This window comes from Carettochelys insculpta, chromosome 21 (assembly GCF_033958435.1).
Source record: "Carettochelys insculpta isolate YL-2023 chromosome 21, ASM3395843v1, whole genome shotgun sequence".
NCBI lineage: Eukaryota > Metazoa > Chordata > Testudines > Carettochelyidae > Carettochelys > Carettochelys insculpta.
In genome coordinates this window covers 1,821,485-1,849,116 of record NC_134157.1, presented here as the reverse complement: position 1 = coordinate 1,849,116, position 27,632 = coordinate 1,821,485, and the positions used below count along the sequence as shown (strand labels likewise).

The 27,632-nt window shown below is 55.1% G+C and overlaps 1 protein-coding gene across 1 annotated transcript in view; it reads right to left on the bottom strand.

The window, feature by feature from the left end:
• The window catches only part of NPDC1 (neural proliferation, differentiation and control 1), a 106,629-nt gene that overhangs the window by 8,389 nt on the left and 70,608 nt on the right, over nt 1–27,632 (bottom strand). The window contains exon 2 of the mRNA XM_075015588.1: nt 25,938–26,081. Coding sequence (XP_074871689.1) covers nt 25,938–26,081 — 144 coding nt within the window. The remainder of the gene's footprint in view (nt 1–25,937; nt 26,082–27,632) is intronic.

Sequence of the window (27,632 nt, the reverse complement as noted above, 5' to 3'; positions counted from 1 at the left end):
GGCGTGTACAGCCCCTGTGGAGTGGGCGGGGCCCAGGTCCTGCCTAGAGACTGCAGGCCAGGCGGATAGGTGACCTGATGCTGGGACGGACAGAGTCGGTCTCCGTAAAGCTCAGGGTGCACAGCACCTCAGTGCTATCTCCAGTCTGGGACAGAAGGAAGGGCTTCCCCAGGCCAGGGATCAGAGGGGTCCCACCAGAGGCCAGGCCAGTGCTGCCCTGGGGGAAGAGGCTTCCCAAGGATGAGCCAGAAGCTGCCGGAGCCCAACTCCCTCCTCCCCCAGACTGCTGCTGTGGGCAGAAGGAAAGTGCCTTAAGAGCCCAGCACAGGTGTGACGGGGCTAATGGGTTTGCCCAGCCTGGCCCTAAGCTGCCAGACGGACATGCTGAGCAGCCAGCCACTCCTGGCCCAGGGGTCAAACTCCAGCACCGCCTGCTGACTTTGAGGGGCATCGCAGACACACAGATGAGGGCCATTCATGGTCTACAAGACCATTCCCCACTGACGTCCCACCCCCTTGTCCCTTGGCAGCACACCCTGCCCCGTTCGCTACAGACACGGCCCCAGGCTGCCAGCGCTGGCCCCGTTCTGCCCCCAGAGGTCTGACCGAGCAAGGCGCCTCTCACTGAACAGGGCTGCGGGATACAGCCGCTGCTCTGACTCCAAGGGGGTGATCAATCACAAGCGCACTTCAAACTTTGCTCCCGTGCTGATGGGACTAGAGCCCAGAGCTGCCCCTGCCTGGCCACGACCTGCGCACCTGGTCCTCTCCCTTCCCTTCCATCCGAGACCGTGTTACAACTCTTGACTGGCAGCTCCTGGGAGCAGGGACTGCTGGTTTGGGGTACATGTACAGCAGTGAAGAAGCTGGCGCCTGGCCTGGCGGGCCTCTAGGAGCAACAGAAAGGTGCCTGGTAAACGGGGAGCACATTAAAAGGCAGAGACACACCCCAGTATCATCGGGGGAGCTTTAAAAATAGAGACATCAGCTCTGAGGGGAGCTGCTGCTGCTGCTGCTAACGAGACCACGTCTGGCCAAGCTCCATGATGTGAAACCACTGCTGGAAGAGCGCAGGTGTGGTGCACCGAGCGCAGGCGGCTTTCACTTCTCTGTGCACGTCTGGCACTCACACACACAGGGACACAGAAATCCTGGCATTTGTTACCCTGCTTTTGGCTTCGGGGAGAGCTTGCCAGACGCATATCAGAGCCTGCTATTCAGGCACCAGGCTTTTAACAGGATTAAACTCAACTTCAAAGCCAGAAGATGTTAAATGCTGGCTCTCTCTTTTTTCCTACCTCTCAATTGCTTCATTCAGTCCGGGCTGTCCTCAGTGGGGGGCCTGGGAGGATGAATCAAAACACACAAAAGGGGAAGTGGGACAGAGGCGGGCTCAGCATCTGGATAATTCAAGGTTATAGCAATTACAGGCCCCTTTGGAATTTGTTGTCACTTTGAATGTTTGGAAACAAACAGCAGTTCCCTCCCTGCCTGCCTGTACAATAGGCTCTCTTCCCCACGCCCAGCACCTAATCCCAGTGACTCAACAATGCTATTTGTGCCACAGTCCAGCTGATCAGAGACTTGACTTCCGGGTGATTTAAAACAAGAGGCCTCAGGAGCCACAAACACTGAAAACTGATTTAATTAAAGCTGTGCCAACCTTTGCAACAGACGCACTTAAAGGGGTTTATCTTTGCTTATCTCAATCCACTTTGCATCTGTTGCTTTGCCAACTCTTGCAATTTTATTTTGAGCCTCAACTCCTACGACTGAGTCCAAACTCCAGCATAAGACAGACCCGAAAGCACTTCTTTCTCACAAGATTCAGTGTATTCCTCAAAATCCCAGTTCCCAAAATCATGCAATTATTTGAGAATTTCAGCTTCCCTTTTAAAAGTAGGAAATTTGTAGCTGGCAAGTTTGCAGAGAAAAGCCTGACATATGAGCCAAATGCAGACACCAGAAAGAAAATACCAAGAATCACGTATATAAAATAGTTTGACTTTTAAACCAGTCCCGTGATTTTAAGGCCTGTGTTGGTGACACTGCAGCTGATTTACCAAATGAAGCTACACTAATTTAGGCAAGGGTTAATCTGACCTAAGAGCACCGGCATTAGATGTTTGCACAGGTTTACCTAGATCAATCTAAATTGAGTTTAAAGAGAAAATCAGTCACACTAGCTTTCTGTGGCCTTGTCTATGTAAAGGCAGCACCAATTTAATTACACTGATGTTAATTTGAGTTGTAGTCTAGAAAGATTTAAGCCATAGTTTAACATTTGAAGATGTGTGCTGGGGTGTGCACATGTTTAAATGGATTTTAAAATCTATTTGCTTAAATAGACTGCCACAACTTTTATATTATACACAAGAACATAAAGAATGCAACTGGAGCATTCTCCCCCCCCCCACAAAAAAAAAAAGCATCAGATTCTCCATTCTGTATTCTATTTATTTAGAGCATAACAGAGAAAGCTATTGCACAGCAGAGAGAAAACTAACCTTTATGATAGGCTCAGAGTGGACTGAAAGCATGAAATAAATCATTTCAATTTTACAGTGGATTCTGTCAACACCGTAATAATTATTTTAGATTTTCATCTTTGCAGCTCTTAGGAAAACAGTCCATGCTACTTGGCTGGTAAGACGCTCATGCCCACGTAAGTCAGTACTAATCAGATAACACTGCTATAATGAATTAAGGATGTAGGATGCTGTTTTACATTTAAATATGATATTGTTAAGAGCAGAGAGTAGGAAATCTCACTGCCTGGAAAGGAAGCAGCCTCCTGCCTTTAGCCTCTCTGACATGAGTGTAAGTGACTTTGCTAATTTGCATTTTAAAAGTGACAAAAACCTAGAAAAATCCCATTTTGTGTTGCGTGCTATTTACTAAAATGTTTTCCTTTCAGTCCAGAAGGGCTCCTTGTGTGTCTAGGATCTGCTCTATTGAAACAGGGCATATTCCTCCACGCCACCATACCATCCATATTACATGGATGAATAGTAACAGAGAGGGAGCCGTACTAGTCTATATACTATCAAAACAAAAAGCAGTCAAGTCCTCCTTGATTACCGTTTTTGGTTCTCTGTGCCTTAAATATTGAGTCTGTTCTGGTCTGGCTATGGGCTGAAGAAGTGGGTCTGTCCCACGAAAGCTCATCACCTAATAAACCATTTTGCTCGTCTTTAAAGTGCTACTTGACTGCTTTTTGTTTTGATATTACATGGATGCTCCTGTAGAGAACTTTATATTTCAAAGAGGCTGCATTTGACATGCACATAAATAAATCAGTAGGGGTGGGACTACACAACCCCAGCAGGGTGCAGAACCACAGGGTGAGCTGGGGAAAACAACAGGACTGCTTTTAAATGCAAGCCAACATTAAGCTGCAATCCTGGAAAAGGCCAAGCCAGAGTTATTGCTACGGTGACAGCGACTTTTTTAACTCAGCGTTTCACTACCGCGCTGTTTGCTTGCTGCTTCTCTGCCAGGTTAGCCAATGGAAAAACCAGGCTGGTTGGTTCCTGGGTATTTCTAAGGTTCCTTTACAGTAGGGAAGAGTTAGGTCACACGGGCTTCAGGGGAAGGTCTGTTAAAGACGCTCCCCACCACCCTTGCCTGAGCGCTGGAAAGCTCTGGTACAGACGGTGCTAGATGAAGCTGTCCGTCACCGCTGGGACAGTGTGGGACGCTTCATCGCTAGGGGAGCTCTCCCCTGGCAATAACGTGCGATCACACGGCCCACGTCGCAGCATCACCACGCGGGCAGGGCAGACACACATTGCCCGGCGATGATGTTGGGCGACACCGCCAAGAGAATGCCGCCTCCGGCCAGCCCAGGCTGCGTGCTGGGGCCGCAGCGGTACAGGTCTCCCAGCATCGCAGATGCAGAAGCGTGCAGCACAGAACAGCCCTTGGCACGGCTGACACCAAGCCACATCGTCACCTGGGCTAGAGGCAGCTTCCCAAAGCAGTTCAGCCGGGGTGCACCGGGGGCCACTGCTAACTGCACTCGGGTTCACACCAGGCGCGGAGGTACCCAGAGTTTACAGCTTCCTGACACCCCATGCACAGCACAGCTGGCAGGCCAGCGCACCGGCGACACCTCTGTGGCCGCAGCTGCGTGGCCCAACCACCCCAGCCCGAGCCTGCCTGCCCCCAGGCGCCTACTTGGGCAGCTAGCCTAGCCCAAGCCGCTGCAGCCACACTGCTCAGCTGGAATGGAGGTGGCACGTGCTGTCTAGCCGCTGTGGGACGCAGTGCAGCCCCAGTCCGTAATGAACTCGGCCTGACCCATGGAAAGCAGCCGTGAGCTCGGCTTTACGGGCAGCCAGAGCGTGGGACCGAGCGCCGGGCTTTCCGGGGGAAATCTCAGCTCTGGCAAGTCACTGGCTCCATGCCTCTGTCCTCGGCTGTAAAACAGGGCTAATGATAATGAACTCATTTCACAGCACTCAGGGACTCCTGCGAGCCAAGCACTGGTAACCCCACCCTTGCCGCTCGCCTGCCGTGAGACGGGCGATGCTGATTATTTCCAGGGCGGCAGAAGTCTGCCTTGAACGCTGCGGCCAGGGCGGTGGCTCCTTCCCCTCGGTCCCTCCTCCCTGCGGCAGTGAGCCCCGGTCAGTGGGCCAGAGGCTGGCGGGTGTCCCGAGCACCGCCCTCCGCGCTGAATGGCAGTGCGTGCACAGAGCTGGCGGGAGGCCTGCCGAGGTGCGGCTGGGCTCACGATAGAGGATCCCGTAGGCACAAGCGGCGGCAGAGAACGAATGGCAGTGGGTTTCGCAAAAGGCCACGCTGGGAGCCCACCAGTAGCTGAACTCAGCCTCAGGCGCTGGGCACCCCGCTCCTCTCTGCCGGGTCTGAACCTCCCGGCATGCAGGATTGTGGTGGGCGTGTGCGCCTGTGCAGTCTACCTCTCAGCCCCCTTAGCGGCCACACCCAGCATGCTGCCCATTCCAGCACAGTGCTGCTGTGCCACCGCCCTCCAGCACAAGGTGGGGTCAGGCCCAGGCCCAGGCCCACAGAGCCTGCACACACGCCGTCCTTCCCACGGAACAGCTTCAGCCGCACTGCTCACCCTCAGCTAACCGGAGGAGCAAGACACCAGCTCACAGCGGCTTTTCAGAGCTGTGCAGAGCAATTCAGTCTGCGCCAGCCGAGGAGCCGGCCCAGCATTTGTTTCCTTGAAAACAAAGGGACCCTGGGGTAGATGAGACCTAAATGCCTGTACCTGGTAAGGTTCAGCCCCAGAGTTCACTCTCGCCTCAGACGACGACTGTGGAGCCTTCCTACTTCTGTGGCTTACTCTAAAGCCCCAGGCTTTGTCCCCTCTAGAAGAGATTTCCCGGCACAGCTCCAGCAGCAAACGCTCCAATGTGGACGTAGTTTATACCGGCGGAGTTGCTGCTTTTGCCCGCGGAGTTGTAACCTGCTCCCCCAGGGAGAAACATCTCCAGCCAAAGAGCTTTTAGGCCCGCAGAAGAGAGCTGCTGCACTGGGGCGTACACAGATACCTCTGCTGGGGAAAAACAAAGGGTCACGTCTCGGGCCGGCACAGCTATGGCCAGAGCAGCTCTGCGGATCAGCCCCCGGACAGCTGAGGCCTGGGTGCAGTTGGGTGATTCCACCATGGGGAAGAGGGGCTGCTTGTAATCTCATCTCCAGAAGTTACCCAGAAAGGCTTCCTGAAGCCCATGAGAACTTTCCCAGCTCTCCTGCAGGTTCCACTAAGCAAAGGGGCGCGTGCTCAGCCCAGAACACCCTGTCTCTGAGACCAGCAGGCATCAACCACCCCCTGATTGAGTCAGGTGGAGCGTCTAGCAAACAGCAAGCAAAAGAGCATTTACCCTGTGAGCCTCCCAGCCCAGCTGTGTGACTCGGCTTCCTTTTCACAAGAGCACTGGAAGCCAGGGAGGGAGAATTTGTAGCTGCAAAGCGACTACTCTGCAGTGTATCCATTTTATCTCCTAGCATAGATCTGGCAGGGGCCTACTTTAAATCTCCTGCTGCCGGGTTTAAGCTGTACTGCATTACGCTAAACTGGGCTTCAAATGCACAGCCTGAAGCACCAGTGCAGCTCGCAGTTGAAATCCACACCTGGAGTTAAGCCAGTGCCAGGGTCTCCTGCACACAATCTGTAAGGACTAGCAGCTAAGTACCCACAATCAAATTAGCACAAAGCTCCCCCTGCCCATACAACTTGCAGCCCCAGCCTCCTGAGGCCCCAACAGGGGGGTGTGGACTGAATGGAGGAAAGCCAGCCCCTGGCAGCAAGCCCAGCAGAAGGGGCTGGGGTGTCCGCTGGAGGGCACTTACTGGGCTAACGGCCTGACAAAGCAGAGCAGTAGGATGCAGCTGAAGGGTTCTGCCTTTTGCCATCCCTGTCGCTGTGCATCTATCTGTGGCTTGCACCTTCCTCCCTCTAGCGGCCGCAAAGCAACCCTGAATCGCAGCAGGGACAGGTCACAGCTGGCCTGCCCCATGCCGAGTCCACGTAGGGTGTCAGAGGCAGCTTCCAACGCACATCGCTCACCTGGCGAAGGACGCTGGGGAGGGACAGTGGAAGGGGGGACGGACCTGTAGCCCTGCCCCTCTGCTGGTAACGACTGCGCCTGTGACAGCCGGCCAGACGTAGGAGTAGGGGGAGGCCGCAGGGGATTTAAATGTGGGCCGTCTATACTTGCTCTGCGCAGGATTCAGCAGCATTATAATAAGGTGTCTGTGTCTCAGCTGCACTGCAGCTCTCACTGCTGGCTCTGGGGAGCAGAGCCTACAAACAGCTGCAGGCTCCGGCTGTGCTGTGAAGTGCCTGAGTTGAGAACCCCTGTCCTACTGCAGGATATAGAGCCCCAGTACGATCTGATCAGCAGCCCCTGCTCGGCGAGGCTCTACCGGACAGGGCTGCATGCAGAGCCCTCCGTACCGGACGCCTGGGAGCCCCAAGCACGTACGCAGCTGCTTCTCCTGCAGCACAAAGGCGCCTTGCTTGAGGGATGTGTTTGCAGTGCACCCTGCCGAGCTCGGCATGCTGACTGTGAAAGCACTGTGCTGGGCCCTGGAGCCGTCACTGCCCTCGGCACAGTCCACGGGAAAACCGCCTGGTGCAAGGGCTGCTCATCCCTTGGGCCCCTCTCACGTGGGCTTTGCTACACTCTCTCAGAGGCCGACTTCCTGGGAGATCCCACGTGTCGTATCTGGCCACCCAAGAGCCCTCGCACCCGGGGCGTGTGTGCACGTGTGTGATGTTCAGGGAGAGGCACTGGCTGGCTGTCCAGCGTTATGCTACAGCCAGTAGCACACCCCCGTCCCCTGGCTGGGGGATTAGAAATGTCAGCAAAGGAGACAAAGCATCCACCAGTGCAGCGGTGTGCAGAGAAGTGGTGTTCCCACATCACGGGCTGCTAGCAAAACCACCTGTCTGGCACGTCTCTAGCTGCCCTGAGAAGGCCATCGGAAGGGCCTGGCCAACAGGTGTGAGATTACGTCATCGGCAAGGCTGCACCCGCCTGCGGAATGAGGAGCTGTCTGTATGTCAGCCTGGCGAGAAGGAGTTAGCTCCTGGCCTGATCATCAGCTCATCAAAACTGGCACCCGCTGCGTGGAAACTGATGATCCAGACGGCTCTGCTGGACAGATCTACATGACTGCAGGTGAAGCTGCCGTGGTTGAGAGCAGCCACCGTGGGGTTACTGCTTGGAGGGCAGCTAGAGCTGTGAGCTCTTGGGACAGCGCTGCAATGCAAGGACATGGCACTTCCAAGCAACCGCCACCGAGGCGTGCACAGAAGCATGGACTCTTGCAGCCTGTTCAGTCGTAGTGCTATCAAACACCACCCTTGTCTGGGACAATCTTCCGCTAATCTTTTCTGTCCGTGTGCCTTTTTTCCAGCCACATGTGGAATGAACTTTACGTGCACCAAGGGCCTGTGTGAATGTGCACCACCAGCAGAAACAAAACCCGGCAGTGGGACTCTGCTAACCAGCTGGGTGGCATGTGACTCTCCTGAGTGTCTGCACAAGTGCCCGGCTTACAGGGAACGCTGGTCTGAGGCCTGGGCTAGGTGTTCTGCCCAACTGATTTAATTAGGTGGGTGCCGTTTTGGGTGTGAACACTCCTCTCAGGCTGCTGCGTATCTGTCTAGTTTGTATCAGTCAGTTTACAGACTCAAGCTCCACCAATATAACCACTTTTGAAATCAATGTAAGTTCACCCACACAAGAGATGGCAGCTGTTTAAATCAGTTTTTAAATAGACTGATGACCAACCAATGCAACTTCTGTGTCTGTAAAGGAGGAGCAGGACATTAAACAGGTACCCTACATGGAGCTGCACGTCAGGCTGTTTTGCTCAGCTGATCCTGACACCATTTTGCCCCACTGCTCTGCTTTCTTAGCACTGATTTCATCGAAAGAACCTGGAAGCTGAAACAGGAGTTTAAGTGCCATTTAAAACTGTAACTTACGTTTTCCGAAGGCAGACGTAAGTTACAGCAGGGATTACCCTGCACGTGAACACAATGGGCAACATTGCACAGGTTCTGCACCTGTGGAAAAGCAGCTCTAAAGCCTGCCTTAGACAGTTGCTGCAATGGCATTACAAGTGAAACATATTTGAGTCAAGGGAGACCCCCAGTGGTGAGCTGCCTTGCGTGGCTACCGATGCAAAGGACGCTCACGGACAGAAATCCCTTTCAGAGTCCCGGGTATCACCACTGGGCTGCCAGGAACAGTGTCATCACAGGAACAACTGTCTTGTAGCTGTGGCACAGGAAGTCAGGAAACATGAGCTTTACACCTAGGTGGGCTCTAGTGAGCCATCTGTCTTCAATTCCCCCACCGTTCGAATGGCGGTAACGACTCTGGATGGAGTTAAGTGGGGGTTAAGACAAATTGTTGTTCGCAGAGCACTTGAAAACAAGTCATAGATGAGATTGTAGGTAAGTAATACTGAAACCTGTTCCAGGAATATGCATTTATCAACGAAACTTCCCTCTGGAATGAAAAACCGCTTTTGTGGAAATATTGCTAGGAGCCTACAGCTTAGGTCAAAAGCTCTCACCTGAGACAAGAAGAGAGCGCATGCACAAGGAAGTATCAGGAGCAGCATTTCTGATGCCACCTGGTTAATTTCATACAATATTAAAGTGCCACTGAAATATATCAATGCTGGGTTCACAGCTTAGTGATCAGTTTTGAGTAATTACTGTTCAGTATGTATTACCGGCGAGTCAATCCTCTCCACTTGCTCGAGGCAGAGACTACGTACAGAAGAGTTTGGACTGAAGTTACGCTTGTTTAACTGGGCCTGCTCTTTGCGTCTCAAGAGTGTTTTCACCCACTCAAAAGGTATGACATGACCACGTGCTCTTGCTAACAGACCACAAGTTCTTTCAAGCACTCTTCCCTGCTCATGAGTGGAAGAAAATGGTCATTATGACTGTAAGACACCAGGACATTCTGAACAGGGCTGAGCAGAAGAAGAGGCAGGTGGCTGCACACGTTCTTTAAAGGAGTTTGAAGACGTGAGCTGAAGGTAGTTCCAGCTCACATACCAGCTCTCGAGTCTCTCCTCTGCTGTTCTTTGTGATTTGACTGGCAGTGTTTCTCTCCGTGTGTTTGTGCCCAACGGACCTCACAGAAACAGAGCAACCCGCATGGAGGAGAAGCCACGCAGACAGCACCACGGAATGCACAACGAGGAGGGTTTGAAACAAACTGATAAAACAAGTAGGACCAGATGGCATTCATCTAGAGTCCCGAAGGAGCTACAACTGCAAAACTAACTGTAGCATGTAACCAATTATTGAAATCAATTTGTGCACCGGATGTCTGCAAGACGGCTAATATGATGCCAATTTTTAAAAAGGTTTCAGAGGCAATCCCAGTAATTACACCGTGGTAAACCTAATTTCAGTATCAGGCAAACTGGTTGAAAGTACAGTAACGAAGAGACTCAGACGACACAGATTTGTTGAAGAAGAATCAACATGGCGTTAGTAAAGGAAAGTCATGCCTCACCACTCTACTAGAATTCTTTGAGAAGGTCAGCAAACAGGTGGACAAGGGGAATGCAGTGGACACAGTGTACAGGTTGAACCTTTCTAGTCCAGCACCCTTGGAACCTGACTGGTGCCAAATGAGAGAATTTGCCAGGCTATGGGAGGTCATTATTGTCTAGCACATTACCAACACTCCCACTGCTTACTGAGCTGCTAGAAGACATTTTGGGGTAAATTACAGTGAACAGCACACAACATCGAGAGCCAGGACTGGTGGCTGGAAACAAACTTCACGGGACCATAGGAAATTTGACCACACCCATGACAAATGGACGTCCAGCAACTAAAATCAAGCTGAATGATGGAAGTTGCTGGACTAGAGAGATTCAAGCTGTAGTTAAACTTTCTGAAAACCTTTGACAAGGTCCCACACAAAATGCTCTTAAGCAAAGTAAGAAGTGGTGAGATAAGAGAGAAGGTTCTCCTTGTGAATCAGTTTTCAGAGTCGAGATTGTATTAATGGCAGTTCAACCTCCTTTACCCACCCCAGGAACAGGCTGCACCTGGTTCTTACTTGGCCTCAAGTATCTGCTCTGGGACTAGCACTGTTCAACATACTCATAAATGATTTGGGAAAAGGAATAAACTGTGTAGTGGCAAAATGTTGAAACAACACAAAATTATCCAAGATTGTTAACTCCAAAGCATACGTCAAAGAGTTATGAAGGGATTTCACAGAACTGGATGACTTGGCAACAAAAGAAAACAAAATGAAAGTTAATGTTAATAAATGCAAAGAAATGCATATTGGAAAACAATCACCACTACACATACACACCGATTGGACCCAAATTAGCTGTTACTACAGCAGATTGATCTTGGAGTCATTGCAGATAACCCTCTGAAAACATCTGTTCAGTTGCAGGCAAAAAATCAAAACAGCGTTAGGAATGATTGGGAAAGGGCTGGAGAACATAACAGAAAACATCACATCGGGCTTACATCAATCCATAGTACGCCCAGCTCTTCGATTCTGTGCACAGATCTGGACGCCCCATCTCAAAATGATGTATGAGAATTGCAAAAGGTACAAAAAAGGGCAACAAAAATGACTGAGGGTTTGAAACGTCTCCCAGATGATGAGTGATCAAAACTGGGACTGGGACTCTTCTGCTCGGAGAAGAGACAACTGAGGAGAGACATCACAGAGGTCTATAAAATCTTGACTGATGCAGAGAAAGTGAATAAGGAAATGCTCACGAGACAAGAACTATGGTTCTCTCAATGGATGAATAGGCAGCAAGTTTAAAAGAAACAACAGGAAGCGTTGCTTCACCCAGCACACGGTCAGCCTGGGGTATTCGTTGTTGGGGGAGCTGTGAAGTCCAAAACTATAGCAGAGTTCGAAAAAGATTGAGAAAAGTTCACCGAAGTAGGTCCCTTACTGGGTATTCACTGGGACGGGGCAGGCATGCAACACCAGGTTTGGATGCATCCCTAGCACCCACTGTTGGCCAAACGGTGGGAGAGGATGACAGTGGATGGATCACTGTAATGTCCATTCCCTTGGAAGCACTTGGCATCGGCCCTTTTAGAATAGGGTACTGGGTTAGATATACTGGTCTGACCTGGCATGGCTGTCCTTACTTCACCCAGCTCCTGCGTTATGGCAGGACAAAACCTACCCTCTCAGGTGGTTACCAGTGTTTGAATTTTTCCAAGATCTCAGTAATGCAGCTGGGCAGTGGGTGACAACAGTGGCTCCCAGTTAACAGCTGCACAAACTTCCAAACAGTTTGAACACAAGCAGTCTGGGGTTTAGCAAGGGTTAATCTGCAGACATCTCATTCTTTTCCATGGAGATACCGGACAAAGCTATTTGCCAGGCACTCTGCTAAGTCCCATGGTCTTTTCAAGGTGGAAGCACGCCCTGGACACAGCTAGGAGTTCCTGCGGGGTGGGAGGGGGGGTGTTTGGACTTCCAATAGCACACCAAAAGCCCCCCAGCAAAGCAGGATTTTTCTTCTTTTGCATCGACTAACCTGCAGGCTGAGCATCACAAAACTAATTTGCTGAACAAGGAAATCTTCTGTTATTTTTCAACTGTTGCAGTAATATCTCAGCATCCCCAGTCCCAGACCCCTTCATGCTAGGTGCTGTACAGACACACCACAAAAAGAATCTCATGCCATGAAGAGCAGACCAGTATTTGGAACTGGTGGCTAGTACCTTGCCTAGATTAAAATAATTCTGCCCATGGGATGGCTGCAGCCACTGGTTTAGGAAGACAATACGGACTGAGTTGCCAGTGTCATACACGTGGGCTTAGGCCCGGTACCCCTCTTACCTTTGTGGTGGTAGAATCCAGGCAGCACGTGGCGCACTGGAGAGCTGATGCTCACGGTTACCAGGACACACAAGCACTCGGGAAAGAGAACTTGGCTTAGCTTCATCCTGAGCAGAATGGTTCTTGCGCTGTTTAAATGAGCAGCCGGGGGAGCAGGAGGGTCTAAGGCAGCAGAGACAAGGCACCAGCGGCAGCACCGCACTGCAGGCAGTGGTGTTATTCTCCGAGCTCTTGGCTCGGTGCAGGTGCGTGGGCAGAAGGGGGAACACTTGCTCATTCGTGCACTCTGCCGCCAGCAGCGGCAGCCAATCCCGGGAGCCAGCAGCCACAGCTGGGATTTTAACATCCGGCCTCACACGAGAAGCACCTAGGGGAAGTTAACCCTTTGTCACCAGCCCCCTCCAATTCCAGAGGCTGGTGAGTGGGGCTAACTGAGGGTGTCTGCTCTCAGCAGACCCTTGCATTCAGGCGCTGGCTGGGCTGGGCCGGGCTGGGCCGACAAGGTCCTGAAGGGATGCTGGTGTGTTACGCCCACAGGACAGGGCTTTCACGGCCCCCAGGGAAAGCTGGATCCCTGCCCTTGGGAAGGATCCAATCGGCCTTACAGCTGGTCTGGGACGGCCAAGGGCCAACAGCCACAGCACAGGGGAGCCGGCAGGGCCGGGGGCCGGCTAGGATTCTCAAAAGGGCCCTGCAGGAACCTCAGTGCCCCAATTTCCTAAGCCTGGGCTATAGAGGCCAAACTCCCTTGTGCCTGCAAAGCACTGGCTGGGCTGGGCTGGGCTGGGCTGGGCTGGGCTGGGCTGGGCTGGGCTGCAGGGTGGAGGGGGCAATATGGGCTGCAGGCAGCAGTGAGCAGTGAGCACTTGTATGTTTCTCCTGGCACGTTGGGTCCTAGAGCAGCGCAGACACAGCCACTCCTCAAGCTGCACAAGGGGAGTATGGCAATGCGGCACTGCACCTACGCCCTGGCGGCGCAGCACAGCACTGCACCCAACCCCCCGCACGCCACTGCACCTACGCCCCCGGCGGCACAGTGCCGCACACCCCCCCCGCACGGCACCGCACCCAGCCCCCTGCTGGACACAGGACTGCATGCACGCCCCTGGCAACACGGCACTGCACCTATGCCCCCGGCGACATGGCACTGCACCCCTCCCCCTGCCGGACACAGGACTGCACCTACGCCCCTGGAGACATAGCACTGCACCCAACCACTCCCCGCACGGCAATGCATCTATATCCCCAGCGGCACGTTACTGCACCCAGCCACCCTGCATGGCACTGCACCCATCCCCCACCGACACAGTACTGCATCCAACCCCCCATACAGCACTGCACCTACATCCCCGGCGACACGGCACTGCATCCAACCCCCCTGCATAACACTGCACCCATCCCCCGCCGACACACTACTGCATCCAACCTCCCGGCAACATGGCACTGCACCCACCCCCTGCACGGCACTGCACTACACGTACGTCCCCAGCAACATGGCACTGCACCCATCCTCTCGCCGACACAGGACTGCACCTACGCCCCGACAACAGGGCACTGCACCCAACCCTCCCTTCATGGCAATGCGCCTATGCACCCGGTGACATGGCACTACACCCAAACCCCCGCCGGCACAGTACCGCATCCAACCCCCCTGTACGACACTGCACCTACGTCCCTGGCGGCACAGCACTGCACCCAACCCCCCCGCCCCCATGGCACTGCATCCATCCCCCGCCGACACAGTACTGCATCCAACCCCCCGCATGGCACTGCACCTATGCCTGCCGGCGACATGGCACAGCATCCAACCCCACTGTATGGCACTGCACCCACCCCCTCCAGCGACATAGCACAGCATCCAACCCCACTGTATGGCACTGCACCCACCCCCTCCAGCGACACGGCACAGCATCCAACCCCACTGTATGGCACTGCACCCATTCCCCCGCTGACACACTACTGCACCCACCCCACCCGCCCCGGTGACACGGTACTGCATCCAACCCCCCTGTATGGCACTGCGCCCATTCCCCCACTGACACAGTACTGCACCCAACCCCTCCCCCCCGCCCGACAGCACTGCATCCATCCCCCCCGACACAGTACTGCACCCACCCCCTCCAGCGACACGGTACTGCATCCAACCCCCCTGTATGGCACTGCACCCATTCCCCCGCTGACAACAGTACTGCACCCAACCCCCCTGCACGGCACTGCATCCACCCCCCCCGACACAGTACTGCACCCACCCCCTCCAGCGACACGGTACTGCATCCAACCCCCCCCCATGGCACTGCACCCATTCCGTGCTGACACAGTACTGCACCCAACCCCCCCCCCCCACGGCACTGCATCCACCCCCCCCGACACAGTACTGCACCCAATGCCCCCTCCGACCCCCCGCCACAGCACTGCACCCATCCCCCGCCGACACAGCACTGCATCTCATTCTCGCCATTTGCTCCCCGACAACCACACAGTGGTGGTGCATTCACACCCCCCCCACACCCACACAACAGTGCTTTTCCCCACCAACGTCAGGGCATCCGCCTGCCCCCGCCACAAACTGACACAGCACTGCACCCCGCCCCCTCAACATGACACTGCATTCCCCTCTTCCCCCATGCAGCACTAGGGACCGTACTGGCTGTGCTGACTCCTCGAGTGAGGCTGATGTCGCTGACAGGACAGGACGTGAGGATTCGCTCATTATTTCATCAGCTGCAGGGAGCACCCCCGCGGGGGGCAGCGCGCCCACCCCAGACCCACGCAGGGCTGCGTGCGGACACACAGCAGGGTTGCTATGGCGATGGAGATGAACAAGCTGCATCTCTGCTGAAAACCTCACTCCGTAGAGCCTAAGGCAAGCTGGGAAAAACGTACAACTCCCCCCACCAACACTGGACAGGACCAGCCCACGGCCTCCCCAGAGGCATCTGTGCCTTCCAATCAGCAGCTCCTCGCAGGGAGACGCATAGCGCCCACCCAGCCAACGCAGGCCAGGCCAGGCCACCAAAATCCTCCCCAGGCCTCCCCTCCCAGACCTCTCAGCAAAGCCCAGTCCACACCCATCCTCCAAGCTCACAGAGGACAAGAGCTAGCCGAGGGGAGCAACAAACTGAGCTATTCAATTTGACAGACTGATGAAAGCAAAGCCAGGTCAGAGCGATCACACTGACCCTGCCTTGTTATGCATGTTGTGGTCACCCCTCCATGCCTCCAGCTGAGATCAGGGACCCACTGTGCCAGGTGCTGTACAAATGTAGCACAGGAAGCAGGCCATGTGCTGACTATTTACAATCCAAGCAAGTGGGGCCCAGACAAGGAGAAAGGCTCTGCCCTGCAGAGCTGGGCACAGACCCCAGAAATGCTCCTGTTAATCTTTTCCACCCATGTGCAGAATAGTTTTATGTGCATCGAGGCATGCGCGGCTACGCACCACCTGTCAAAACAAAACACAGCCTGTGGGTGCTCTGCTCCCCAGCCGGGCAAGCACTGGACTCTCTCGAGCAGCAGCACAAGTGCCCAGCTTACAGGGAACACTGCCCCTAGGTCCCCAGACCTCCAGCCCAGTGCCCCAAGGCCTTCCAGTGAAGGGTGACGTTCAGCATCAGCGAAAGCTTCCCCTTTGCTGCCCAGCCACAGTGCCTCTGCCCATGACCTCAGGACCCTGCCGGCGACACCCCAGCGGAGCACCTACCGCCCATTCAGTAAGCCATGACTGCGGCTGGCCCAGGCCAGCTGCCTCTGTTTCCCAGGGCTCGGGCCGTGGCCTAAATACTGCAGCGTGGAGCTCAGGCTCTGAGATCCTCCCCTTCCAGGAGCTCAGACACCCAACTCCAGCCAAGCCCATCTGCCCCCGTGGCTGTCAGCCCAGACCCTGCACCCCACTGACCTGGGCTCAGAGACTCAGTCCCTGGGGGGCTTACTGCAGTGTGGACCTGTCCTCCCGCCATGCCCACCCACCCTCCAGCCTCTGCCCACCCGCGCCATTTCCCCTCAGCGGGCAGGTCACGCTGGCGCCACGCGAGGGCCCCACTCCGGGTTCAGAAGATACGTCCTCCTAAGCATGCAGTGGTCCTGGGTCGAGAGGTGCACAGCTGAAGCGTGAAAATGCAGCGGGGGAACATACAGGGTTGGGCACAGCCAGTCTGCAAGAGAGCTGAAATCCCGCCTCAGATGGGGAAATTCCCAGTTCAGACCCCAAGGGAGGCCTCCAGGGAAAGCACCAGCTGGTTGTGTGGGACCCAGCCGTCCTGGCGCCTCTTCCCATTGTCACCCTGGGAAAGCAGCTCCCACCCCTCCCCGCCTCGGGTTCTCCTGCTGCACAAGAGAGGCGCATTGCTCAGGCTGTTTGCCCGGTGCTTGTGAGGCGCACGTAAAGTGCGCGGCTCAAGGCAGGATTCCACCCCTCAAGTCCAGGGCAGCGGACTGACTATGAGAATGGACAGAGGCTAAGCTTCACCCACATCCCCGAACCTCACCTGGCCGTGGCGGCAGCAAGCCATGGGCAGGCCGAGGAGAGGTGCCTCAGGTGGTCGCTGCTGTGGAGACCTTTTCCATACTCCTGCTAGAGAAAATCCCCCCTGCGCCGGGCCTGGAAATGCCGTCACAGTGCCTGCCCAGGCTGTCCTTACTCCAGAAAGTAAAGCTGTGGGACAAGCATGTCCGATACCACAGAGAACCATCTGCCACAGCTGGTCACGGCTGCTTGGGGCTGGTGGGAGAAGACAACGAACCAGCCTGAGCACGCACGAACTCGGCACCCCTCAGCCCGGAGCTGGAAACGTTGCCAGGCAGCCATTGTGGTGGGGGGGAGGGGGGGGTGGATAGCCACAAAGGTGACAGGCCTGTTCCCAGGAGCCCCACAAGGCACTAATACCTCCCTCACCTCAGGTTCTGGCCTCTTGCAGGCTAATGTATTTCTCCTGCTCACGCCCCTGTGCACTAGGGCAGGGCTGTTCCCCTTTTACAAATGGGAACCTGAGGCACGGTGAGCTAAGTGATGTGCTCAGGGTCGCCCAGGAAATCTGCAGCAGAGAAGGGACTTCAAACCAGGTCTCCCAGCTACTGCCTAGCTCTCCCTCTGGATGGGGAGGTGGGGGTCAGGATGAGATGAGGCAGTTCCACCTGCTGCCGGTCAGCTCCCAGCACATGCAAGTTCTTGCCAGCCAAGCGTCAGCACCTGGCACGGCACAGGGCCCACGCGCTGCACAAAAGGACGTACTTATGGGTCCTGCCCTTCCCTCCGAGGCCATGACTAACGCCTGTGCTGTGCCAGCTCTGGGCATCGGGCGGATGAGTCAGAACAGACAAGGGAGGGCTGAGACCCCCCCAGCCCTGCACAGCAGGGAGCAGCACAGGCTCAGTACACGGGGCAGAAGGAAGAGCTTAGATTTGTCATTTGATGCTGTTCAATTCCACTGTGCAACATCGCCTGTTGGTCCTCGACCAAGGGAGACCAGGCAGCGCAGCCATTGGACCAGAGGCGGCTTCGTCCCTGCACACACGCCAACAGAGAAGGTGAAGCATAAAAGCCATTTGACTCAATTAAACCCACAGCAGTGAGGGGGAACCAGGACACGACCAGCTGCTTAACTCCTGCCTGGCCATCGCAGATCTCGGCAGAGAGAGATCGGGGCTCAGAACCCCAGCTCTGGGCCTTGTTTGCTGGAGTGGGAAGCAGTGGGGCGGTGGTGGGACAGACAGACAGCTGCTGCAGCCCCAGGACAAGGTGGGAGGGGGCCCAGCTCTGTGCCACCAGAAGGGGCAGGGCCAAGGACAGTCAGTTCTTGGTGCTGCCCAGACTCTGGCAATGGTCCCTCCTTTCCACAGCAGCAGCAGCAGCCGCCTGAGCTCTGGGCCCCTTTGAACTGCCAGGCTGCTGTGCAAAGCCCCCTTGTTCCTCCCTTGCTCGGTGGGCCTGGGGGGCAGCAAACACAGCTGCGTCTGCTAAGGCCAGAGGAGGAGCAGCCCTGAAGGACTGTGCAAGGACTGCCCCTGTCAAAGCACTGGGGGCGGGAGGGCAAAGCAGGGAAGCCAGCAAAGAGACTGGGGAGCACGAGGGTGTAAAGCTGCCTCTCGTCGGTGGCCATCTTGCCTTGTGAGGAACAGGAGGCCGAAGATCAGCCACAGCCTTACAGTGCCTGCTCCAGCCCCCGAGGAAGGGGACAGCCACCTCCTGCTGCCAATTTACAGAGCAGCTGGGAACAAGGGCGCTCACCTGCCCAGAGAGGAGCGAGGAGAGGGACAGAGGATAGGCACTCAGAGGAGGAAGGGCGCCAGAAGAGTGGCTCTCAAGGCTGGACACATGGGGCCAGGCTGACAACTAGAGCCACTGAAGCAGACCAGGCTCAGAGCTCCTGGCTTGAAGGTCAAGACCAGAGGCTAGAAGGGGCTGACACTGACTTCCTGCCCAACGGCTCAGGAACAGGAGTGTCCTGCCCTGGTTAGGGTCGGGCAGTGCAAGCACACAGGGCTGTTTTGTAACACAGCTGGCAGCTGCATGGCAGACCAAGGTGGGTTGTCAGCACCAGCCTGAGATGTCTCACTTCATATGGCTCCCAGCCACCGAAGGGCCTGTTGTGGCTGAGTTAAGGGCTGGCTGCTAACCAGGTCATTTCCCACTTAGCAAGGGGAATAAGGAATGACTGCATCTGGTGAATGCAAAGGAGGCCATGGACTGGCTGCAACAGCTCAGCTCTACCACCCGTCGCGCAGGTCTTGTCCCAGGCAGCTGGCACCAAAATGAAGGACCAGATGCTCCCAAGCAGAAGCTGAGGTCCAGGGGAGCTGCCTAATGGCTGTTGTCTCTCGCTGCCTCACTCGCGTAATTTGGCTACTGAGGCCAAGAGACATGTGCCTGGAGCATTCGGCGTTTGACTCGCATCCGACAGGTGCGCAGATGAACGGCTGGAACGCACCATCCTGCTCGCTGGTGCCCCAGGTGAGTTACAAGAGTGACAAACAGGAGGGCCCATTTCCAGCCTCCAGCACTGACTGCTGCCCGGGGCCAGTCACAGCCACGCACAGGCTCACCTGAGCACAGCTCTGGTCAAGATGGAGCCACAACTGGATTCCATCATGTGTCAGCTGATCTGAATCCCAGAGCCAAAGTGCTGGGTCAGCACAGGTGTGAGCATCGCAGCGCTGGCAGGAGAGGCGGGGCGGGTTAGTGCAGCGCTGGCAGGAGAGGCGGGGCGCATTAGCGCAGCCCAGGTAGGAGAAGCGGGGCGCATTAGCGCAGCCCTGGTGGGAGAGGAGGGGCGGGTTAGCGCAGGGCTGGTAGGAGAAGCGGGGCGGGTTAGCGCAGTCCAGGTGGGAGAGGAGGGGCGGGTTAGCGCAGTCCAGGTGGGAGAAGCGGGGCGGGTTAGCGCAGCGCTGGCGGGAGAAGCGGGGCGGGTTAGTGCAGCGCTGGCGGGAGAAGCAGGGCGGGTTAGTGCAGCGCTGGCGGGAGAGGCGGGGCGGGTTAGCGCAGTGCATCTCAACCATTTTTTACGAAGTGCTCCTTTAAACAAATCTATAAGTACCCTCTGTATGTCTAATTTTCAGACACACCATTTTTTTCTGCCATCACAACACATTTGTTTAAACAACTTAATCATACCTGTTTGGTTGGAAAAAATGGCCTCTTGGCCATCAAGTTCCCATCAGACTTATCACTGTGCACAAAGGATAAATAAAAAATAAGTCCAATATTTTTTATTCATAAAAAAGGTTGAGAAACAATGAGTTATGCGCCCTCTGGAAGAGCTCTGATTACTCCCACAGTATAGGTACACCTGGTTGAGAACCTCTGGTCCAGTGGACAGAGCTCTGGAGCCTGGGGCTCTATCCCCTGATCTGCCTTTTCCGTGGCCTTGGAAGAGACACTTCCCTGCTCATTCCTCAGCTTCCTCGCCTGTAACCAGACGATCAAGGGACACACCTCCTGCGTACAGGAGCTTTGAGATCTGCTGGGGAGAAGAGGAAGTTACTCACTCTGTGCAGTAACGCTGGCTCTTCGAGATGCGTGACGTCGTGGGTGTTCCAATCTGAGTTTTGGTGCATCCTCGCGCCAGCACTGGGAGATTCTTCTATAGCCGGGGTTTCCTGCACCGTGCATGCGCCGTAGCGCCTCCTCGTGCTCTCTGGAGCACACACGGCGCAGACACCTCAATTTCTTCTCTACCTGACATATAGAGCAGGACACTCCAAGGCAGGGAAGGAGGGAGGGAAGTGGAAGACCCATGGGGGGCGGGGGGGGACATCTTGAAGAACCATCGTTACTGCACTGAGTGAGTAACGTCCTCTTCTTCTTCAAATAGTGCTCCCGTGGGTGCTCCGCTCTGAGGCTATGTCTACACTTACCAAAAGCTTCGAAATGGCCACGCTAATGGCCAGATCGAAGAATAGTAATGAGGCGCTGAAATGCCCCCTGCCACAGCGCTTCAAAATCGCCATGTTTTGCTCCCGTGTGGCTCAGCTACACAGGGGTCCTTTTCGAAAGGACCCCACCAACATCGAGCTCCCCGTATACCTATGAGCTCATCGGACGGAGGAGGTGGTGCATGTGGAAGCAGGAGTGTGCACTTCTGCACACGCATCGCGTAGGAAACCATGGCTATAGAAGAACCTCTGAGCACTGGCATGAGGATGCACCGACACCCAGAACGAAGCACCCCCAGGGACACTATTTAAAGAAGCAGTCGCTATGGGCTGCCTGCAACTACTGTGAAGCAGAGACTGGGGCAGCACTTGGCTAACACACTCCACACTGCTAGATTAGCTGTGGCCCAGAGAGTAACACACGGAAAGGAAGGGTGAGGTGCCACGGCACGTTCTGCCCTCAGCTGGCGCACACAGCTGGCCAGTACTCGGGACACTAAGGGGCTCTGCAGGATTCTCGGCAAGAGTAGCAAAGCCAGAGTATCCAGCACCTCGCTTCAGCATGTGCCCGTTGCAGTGGGTGCAGAAAGAAGGAATATTGCTGGGCCTCAACGTCAGAGATGGTTTGGGAGGAAGAAGCCAATTATCAAGTAGTTCCTCTGACTTTGTGGCACACAACCCCGTGTGCTTCTGGGCTGCAGCTAGGACCCACTGCACCACGTCTGGTCACCAGCATGAGATGGTATCTAAGTTCTAAGTCTGCACACGGGAGGTCCTAGACTCTGACACCTTGTCACATTGTGACTGGCCATTTACCCCGACCTGCTCTGATGAAATGCAGAGGCCACCAGCAGAACTGAACTTCCAGGATGTGACTTCCTACAATACCCAGCACTGGAGCCAACTCTGCTTCTGCCAAAATTAACTTCATTTCCATAGGCACTAAATCAGGGCCATGCTGATTGCTTTGGGAAATCCCATCCTCTGGACATTTGCTGCTGGCAGGGAGATGCTGCCACTACTTCCTGGGGCAGAGTGTGCATAGGTCATAAAGCACAAACGAACCAGGTTCCAACGGACACGGACATGACGGCAACTCAGCACCAAGGTCTGTACTCCTGAGAAAAGTGGTGCCATAAAAAACCCTAGGCTGAGTTCAGGGATAGCAAGAGCATCACACGTTTGTCAGGAGCAGAGGGTATCCCAGAAATACCCAAGCCCTGCTAATGCATCTGTGCCCAGGTACAGCAGGAGCTTATATGTAGAATTCGTCTCCACTAGACAGGCACCTTTTATGGGCACATATGCCCTGGAATATCTGACCCGCATCGGCTGAATGCTGCTCTTCTCCTGGCACATCGGTACAGATGCAGCCAGGGTCGAATGCTCTGTCTTTGCCGGGTTTAAAGCAGTTAAAACGGAGAACTTGTGCCACATTGATCAGTAGTTACAACAGCCTAGTCCCATGCAGGGCAGCAGCTGTGGCCTGTGCAATTCCTCCAGCCAGCCACAGCACGGGGGGCACCTCTGGGGGTGCAGAATGCATGCACATTATGACATGCAGGCCATCCAACACCAGTTAGGAACGTGATGTGGTTCATTTTCCCCATGCACTGGGGATGGGCTTGAGCTTTCACAAGCCTGGGAAGCCCTGTTTCACAGGAACCCATCTCTGCACTATTCCAAATGGCCACGGGGGTCTGCGTGTCACTCTTCCAGCCCTTACATAGGTCTGCTTCTCTGGTGCTGGCTAGGGTGCACCCTCATTCAAGCCCTGGGCATGCGAGGCCAGATTAAGAGAGGATCAGTCCTGTGGGCTGAGATTCATTTACATCAGCTTTGCTGGTCAGCTTGCATTGAACGGAAGCATATACTAGTCTGGACAGTGTCTGTCACCCCCAGGGCTGCATTTTGTCTCAACTGAGCAGCCCCTTCTTGGCCCCCAAGGCCCACCCCAGACTCACTCGGTACTGAGGAGCTATTCAGAACCAAGAGCAAAAGCACCAGCTGGTCACCTGTCCAGGGACACCCTTCAGCTGCAAGGCAGACAGAGCTCTTTGCTGGGGCTCACCTCAACAGCCAGGCTTCGAAGCTTCATGCTAGCAGAGTCTGCCAGCGTGGGTGGCGGCATGTGGTCCGGATCGTGGCAGGAGGGCTAGGGGCCACACACGGGGAAAATCTGCCAAAACAATTCAAGGGCTGGGGCCCAGCTCGTAATGCACTCTGCCTGTCACACCCCCGGTAAGTTTCGCTGCTAGGTTCCTTCCTTCCGCACTCGAGGAGACTCCAGTAACGCGTCTCAAGAGCGGAGCTCAGTGCTCCAGCCCAGATCTGAGCAAGCTCAAAGGCCCCCACCTCTGCCCAGCTCACCCATCAGCACTGCCGCAGGTGGCTTCTCCTCCCCCACTTCCCAATAAAGCTGCTGCAAAGCACAGCTCTTCCCAGCCCAAGTTGCTCTGCTCTGAAGACACACAGCGCTCCCGAGAGTATCTCCGACCCCAACTGGCCAGGGAAGAAACTCAGAAGTCTCCCAGCCTGAAAAACTCTTCCCGTTTTGCTCACCAGCTGTCAGATTGCAGTAGGGTTGCCAACCTCCAGAGCTGCACTCCCACCATCACCCTCTTGCTCAGGTCCATCTCTGCAGGCTTGGCCGTGCCCCAGGGCCACCAAGCCCCAGCACCTCATTAGAGAACTGACGTCAGTGCTCTCTGCGCCAACGACACTGACAGCAAACACAGGCTGGCTGCACGCAGGTCTCCAGAGGCCCTGCATTCATGGGCTCAGGAGGCATTTGCCAGAGGCCAATAACAATTAGCCAGGATAGCACAGAGGGCTGGTTTTAAGTGGCGCAGACAGGGTACCGGACAAGGGCAAGGAGCTCGGGTTCCTCTTTCGTCAGGATGCAACGCCATCACGTGGCTTCCCAGAAGGGCTGGCGCTCAGTGTGAAAATGCACCAGAGCGCGATGAGAAGGCAAAGCAGGGAGCTGGGAGACAAGCACTTGAAGTCAGGAGCAGCATCCCCATGGGCGAGATGCCCCAGAGGCAGGGATGGAGACCAATGATCGCATGGGCCGAAGCCTGAGCCCTGGTCTACCCAGCTACACTGCTCAGGCCCGTGAAGAACGTCATGGGATATTACGTGGCCAGCCAAGCCCCCGCTGCAGCAGCAAGCAGGTTGGCAGAAGAATTCGTCCACTGACCTACTCTAGAGACAGGGTTATATAGGAGAGCGACAAACCCCTCCCCTCGCTGCAGCTGGCAGCTATGGGTGCAAGATGCCAGTCGGGAGGGTTAAGGGCAGAGTCACACAGCATCAGCCCAGCCCAAGACTATCCACAGCAAGGCACTCCAGAGTCCTGCTCTAGGTGACCCCCAGAGAGGGGTTTTTACAGGATCACATCCACAGTAGCTCAGCTTTACAAGCCAACTGGACACAAAGCGGAACGAGATGGTCGTCAAACTCTGTTCCCAGAACCACCAGGCCCACTCCTGACACAGGGAGCACCAGTGAAGCCTCAGGCTGTAGTGGGGTCTAGGCTGCATATTAAAGACAACTGTTTCTCTAGGAATTGTATAATCCCAGGGCAGGAAGGGACCTCAGGAGGCCATCTTGTCCAGCCCCCTACTTCAAAGCAGGATCAACCCCAACTAAATCATCCCCGTCAGGACCTTGTCAAGCTGGGACTTAAACACCTCTAGGGGTGCAGACTCCATCACCTCTCTGGGCAACGCATTCCAGTGCTTCACCGCCCTCCCGGTGATCCAACACCCAACCTACACCTCTCCCTCTGACTTCAGACCGTCGCTCCTCGCTCTTCTGCTGTCTGTCACTACTGAGAACAGCCTCTCTCCATCCTCTTTTGAACCCCCCTTCAGGAAGCTGACGGCTGCTATCAAATCGCCTGTCAGTCTTCTCTGCTGCAAACTAAATAACCGCAAGTCTCTCATCCTCTCCTCATAGGTCATGTGCTCCGGCCTCAATCATTTTCATAGCCCTCTGCTGAACCCACTCCAATACATCCACATCCTTTCTATACTGGGGAACCCAGAACTGGACACAACACACCTGATATGGCCTCACCAGTGCTGAGTAGAGGGGAACAATGGACTTCTCTAGATCTGCTGGAAATGCTCCTCCTAACTCGGGTGACCATAACTCCCTGTCCCAAATACGGGACAGGGAAATGGTGGGGGAGGGGTGGCTCCTCCCAGCTGCACCAAGCCCCAGACTGCTGGGAAGGAGGCAGCAGCTGCCAGCCCTCCCAGGGAAATGGCAGCCCCCCCAGTGCTCCCCAGGGAAGAGGCAGTCCCCAGAGCTTCCCAAGCCCTGGGGAATTGGCAGGGCCATGCTCCTGCACTTCCTGAGGCTTGGGGAAGTGACTGCCACTGGCAGCCATGCCTGCGCACCTGCTGGAGGAAAAGGTCAGCAGAAGGAGGGCCCAAATACGGGGCCATTAGTCCCTTTTAAAGAATAAGTTGGGATGCCCTTATGGCATGGCACTGTCCTGCCTAATACAGGACGGATGGTCACCTTAATCCTAATGCACCCCAATATGCCTTTAGCCACCTCGGCTACAAGGGCACACTGTTGACTCCTATCCAACCTCTCATCCACTGCGATCTCCAGGTCATTTTCTGTTGTACTGCTACTTCGCCAGTCGGTTCCCAGCCTATAACAATCCTTGGGATTCTTCCATCCTAAGAGCAGGACTCTGCACTTCTCTTTGTTGAACCTCATCAGATTTCTTTTGGCTCAATCCTCCAATTTATCCAGGTCACCCTAGACCCAATCCCTACCATCCAACATACCTATCTGTCTCCCCAGCTTAGGATGGTACTGAAGTTCTGCAGTGGGTTACCTAAGGAGATGGTGGAGTCTCCATCCCTAGAGGATTTTAAGTCCCAGCTTGATATAGCCCTGACTGGAATGATTTAGATGGAGCTGGTCCTGCTTTAGGCAGGGGGCTGGACTAGATGACCTCCTGAGGTCCCTTCCAGCCCTAGGATACTAGCAGGGGAGAGATCCTGCTTCGCTGCCAACACTTGCCTCTCTACAACGCACTTTCATCCACAGGTAAGACTTCACAAGCCCAAGAAGCCCCCACTTTCAAGGCATCTCAGAGAATGTTCTAACCCCTGACGTGAACAGAGTCTGGCCAGAGTGCTCACATGGACCCAGTGGGAAGGCCTGTTGCTGAGCATACATACATACCAGTGGAGAACCATTTCCTCTGGATGCATCGTCCGTGTTCATCTTCCACAAACTGTTGGAGGCAGGGGCCGCAGGTGTGGGAACCAGGGGGGCAGAACTCCCGTCTCTGCAGCGTGCAGTCCAAGCTCCGTGGACAGGATTCCACTGGGCAAAGGAAGAGAGAAGAGACCCAAGTGAGAAGGACCTCCGCAGGCCGTGCCTTGGATGGGTACCAGAGCTGGGTCCATCCACAGCCTGCGGAACATGGAGACTTTACTGGCATTGCCACAAACCAAACGAATGGGAGCTACAGCTGCACTGCAAGCATCTGCCTGTGCAAGTCCCAGGCTCTCCGCACTCAGGCTGGCCAACGGGGAATAATGTTTTGGTCTAATCTGCAGGAGAACGGCACTGGGAAGCCTTGTCCTCAGCAGTGGGAACAGAGTTGAAAGGGAGCAGTCAAATGCAGAGCAGTTTTGTGGAGGAGACACAGGACTGGGCTCAGGAGATCTGCCCACCACCTCCACTGCTCCGGGCCTCATTTCCCCCTGGGGCAATATGGGGAGAGTCCAGCTGTGAGTCTGAGCTCCGAGAGGCTGCAGGGGAGCACGCTCAGTTAGGGAACGACTGACTCCCTCCTGCGCTGCAGCTCTGCGCTCCCACTAAGGTAGCTCTCACCCTTCAGCCCAGTGTGGGGGCTGCGCAGGGAGGTAATCAGTAACACCCTGCGTTACTGGCCAGAGGTAAGTCTACAAGGCTCACATGGGCAGAAGTCTGTTGCGTGGGGTTAAAGAGACGCCCAAGGCAACGGATGTTCCCTTGGCAGCTGGAGCAGCGCCTACCGAGCACCAGAAAACAATATCAACACTGTGATGCTGCAAAGCAGCAGTGACTAGTCATCAGCTCGCCCTACAGGCTCCAGCTGCTGCTCAAACAGCCAGCGAGGTCGGCCGCCGCAGTGCTGCTACAGTGCAGCTCTTCACAGCTGCGAGCTAGCCACCACCCCAGGCAGATTCACAGGCTGCTCGCCTGCCGTGGGGTGGGGCCAGGCCTTTGGGCTCAAAGTCCTGGCTGGGGCACTTGCATGGCAGGTATATAAGGAAAGAGCAACAGCCTCAACAAGCGAACAACGGCCTTACACCTCACAACCCTCCCAGCCACTCAGCATCATCCGCTGACCAAGGCTCAGTGCTTCCTACTGGGTCAGCCAATAAGAACAGCCCTCCTCCTGGTCCAGGCACCCAAGCAGGTCCCCCAGTTTCATGGAGGAGGAAGAAAGAAGGGAAAACACAAGAGACAAATAAAGAGGAGAGAAGGTTTAAAGTCTGCCTCAGCCCTAAGCCTACAACCCCCCAGCCAGTGAGGGGCAAGCAAGAGCCAACCACTGGGCAATTCAGTCAGTAAAAACACTCATTCGGAGGTTGTCTGCGCCCCTTCCTTCACAGCAATGGGCCCCGTGCTGGCCCCCCTTGGACACAGGCTAGCAGCTTAGATGGCTGGGGGCCTGACCCAGTCCGGCCAACTCCATTCTCCTTGCCAGAGCGGGTCTAATTGTTGTTGATGAAACAGGTTTCCCACAGGAAAACACTGCTCTGAAATCGAAACGTTTTGTAGAAACATGTCAATTTCAAAGAAACTGGACAAATTTTTGAACAAGGTGCATCAGAATGGAATGTCTCCTTGTGGCCTTATTTCACTAGGACTATTTGTTTTAAG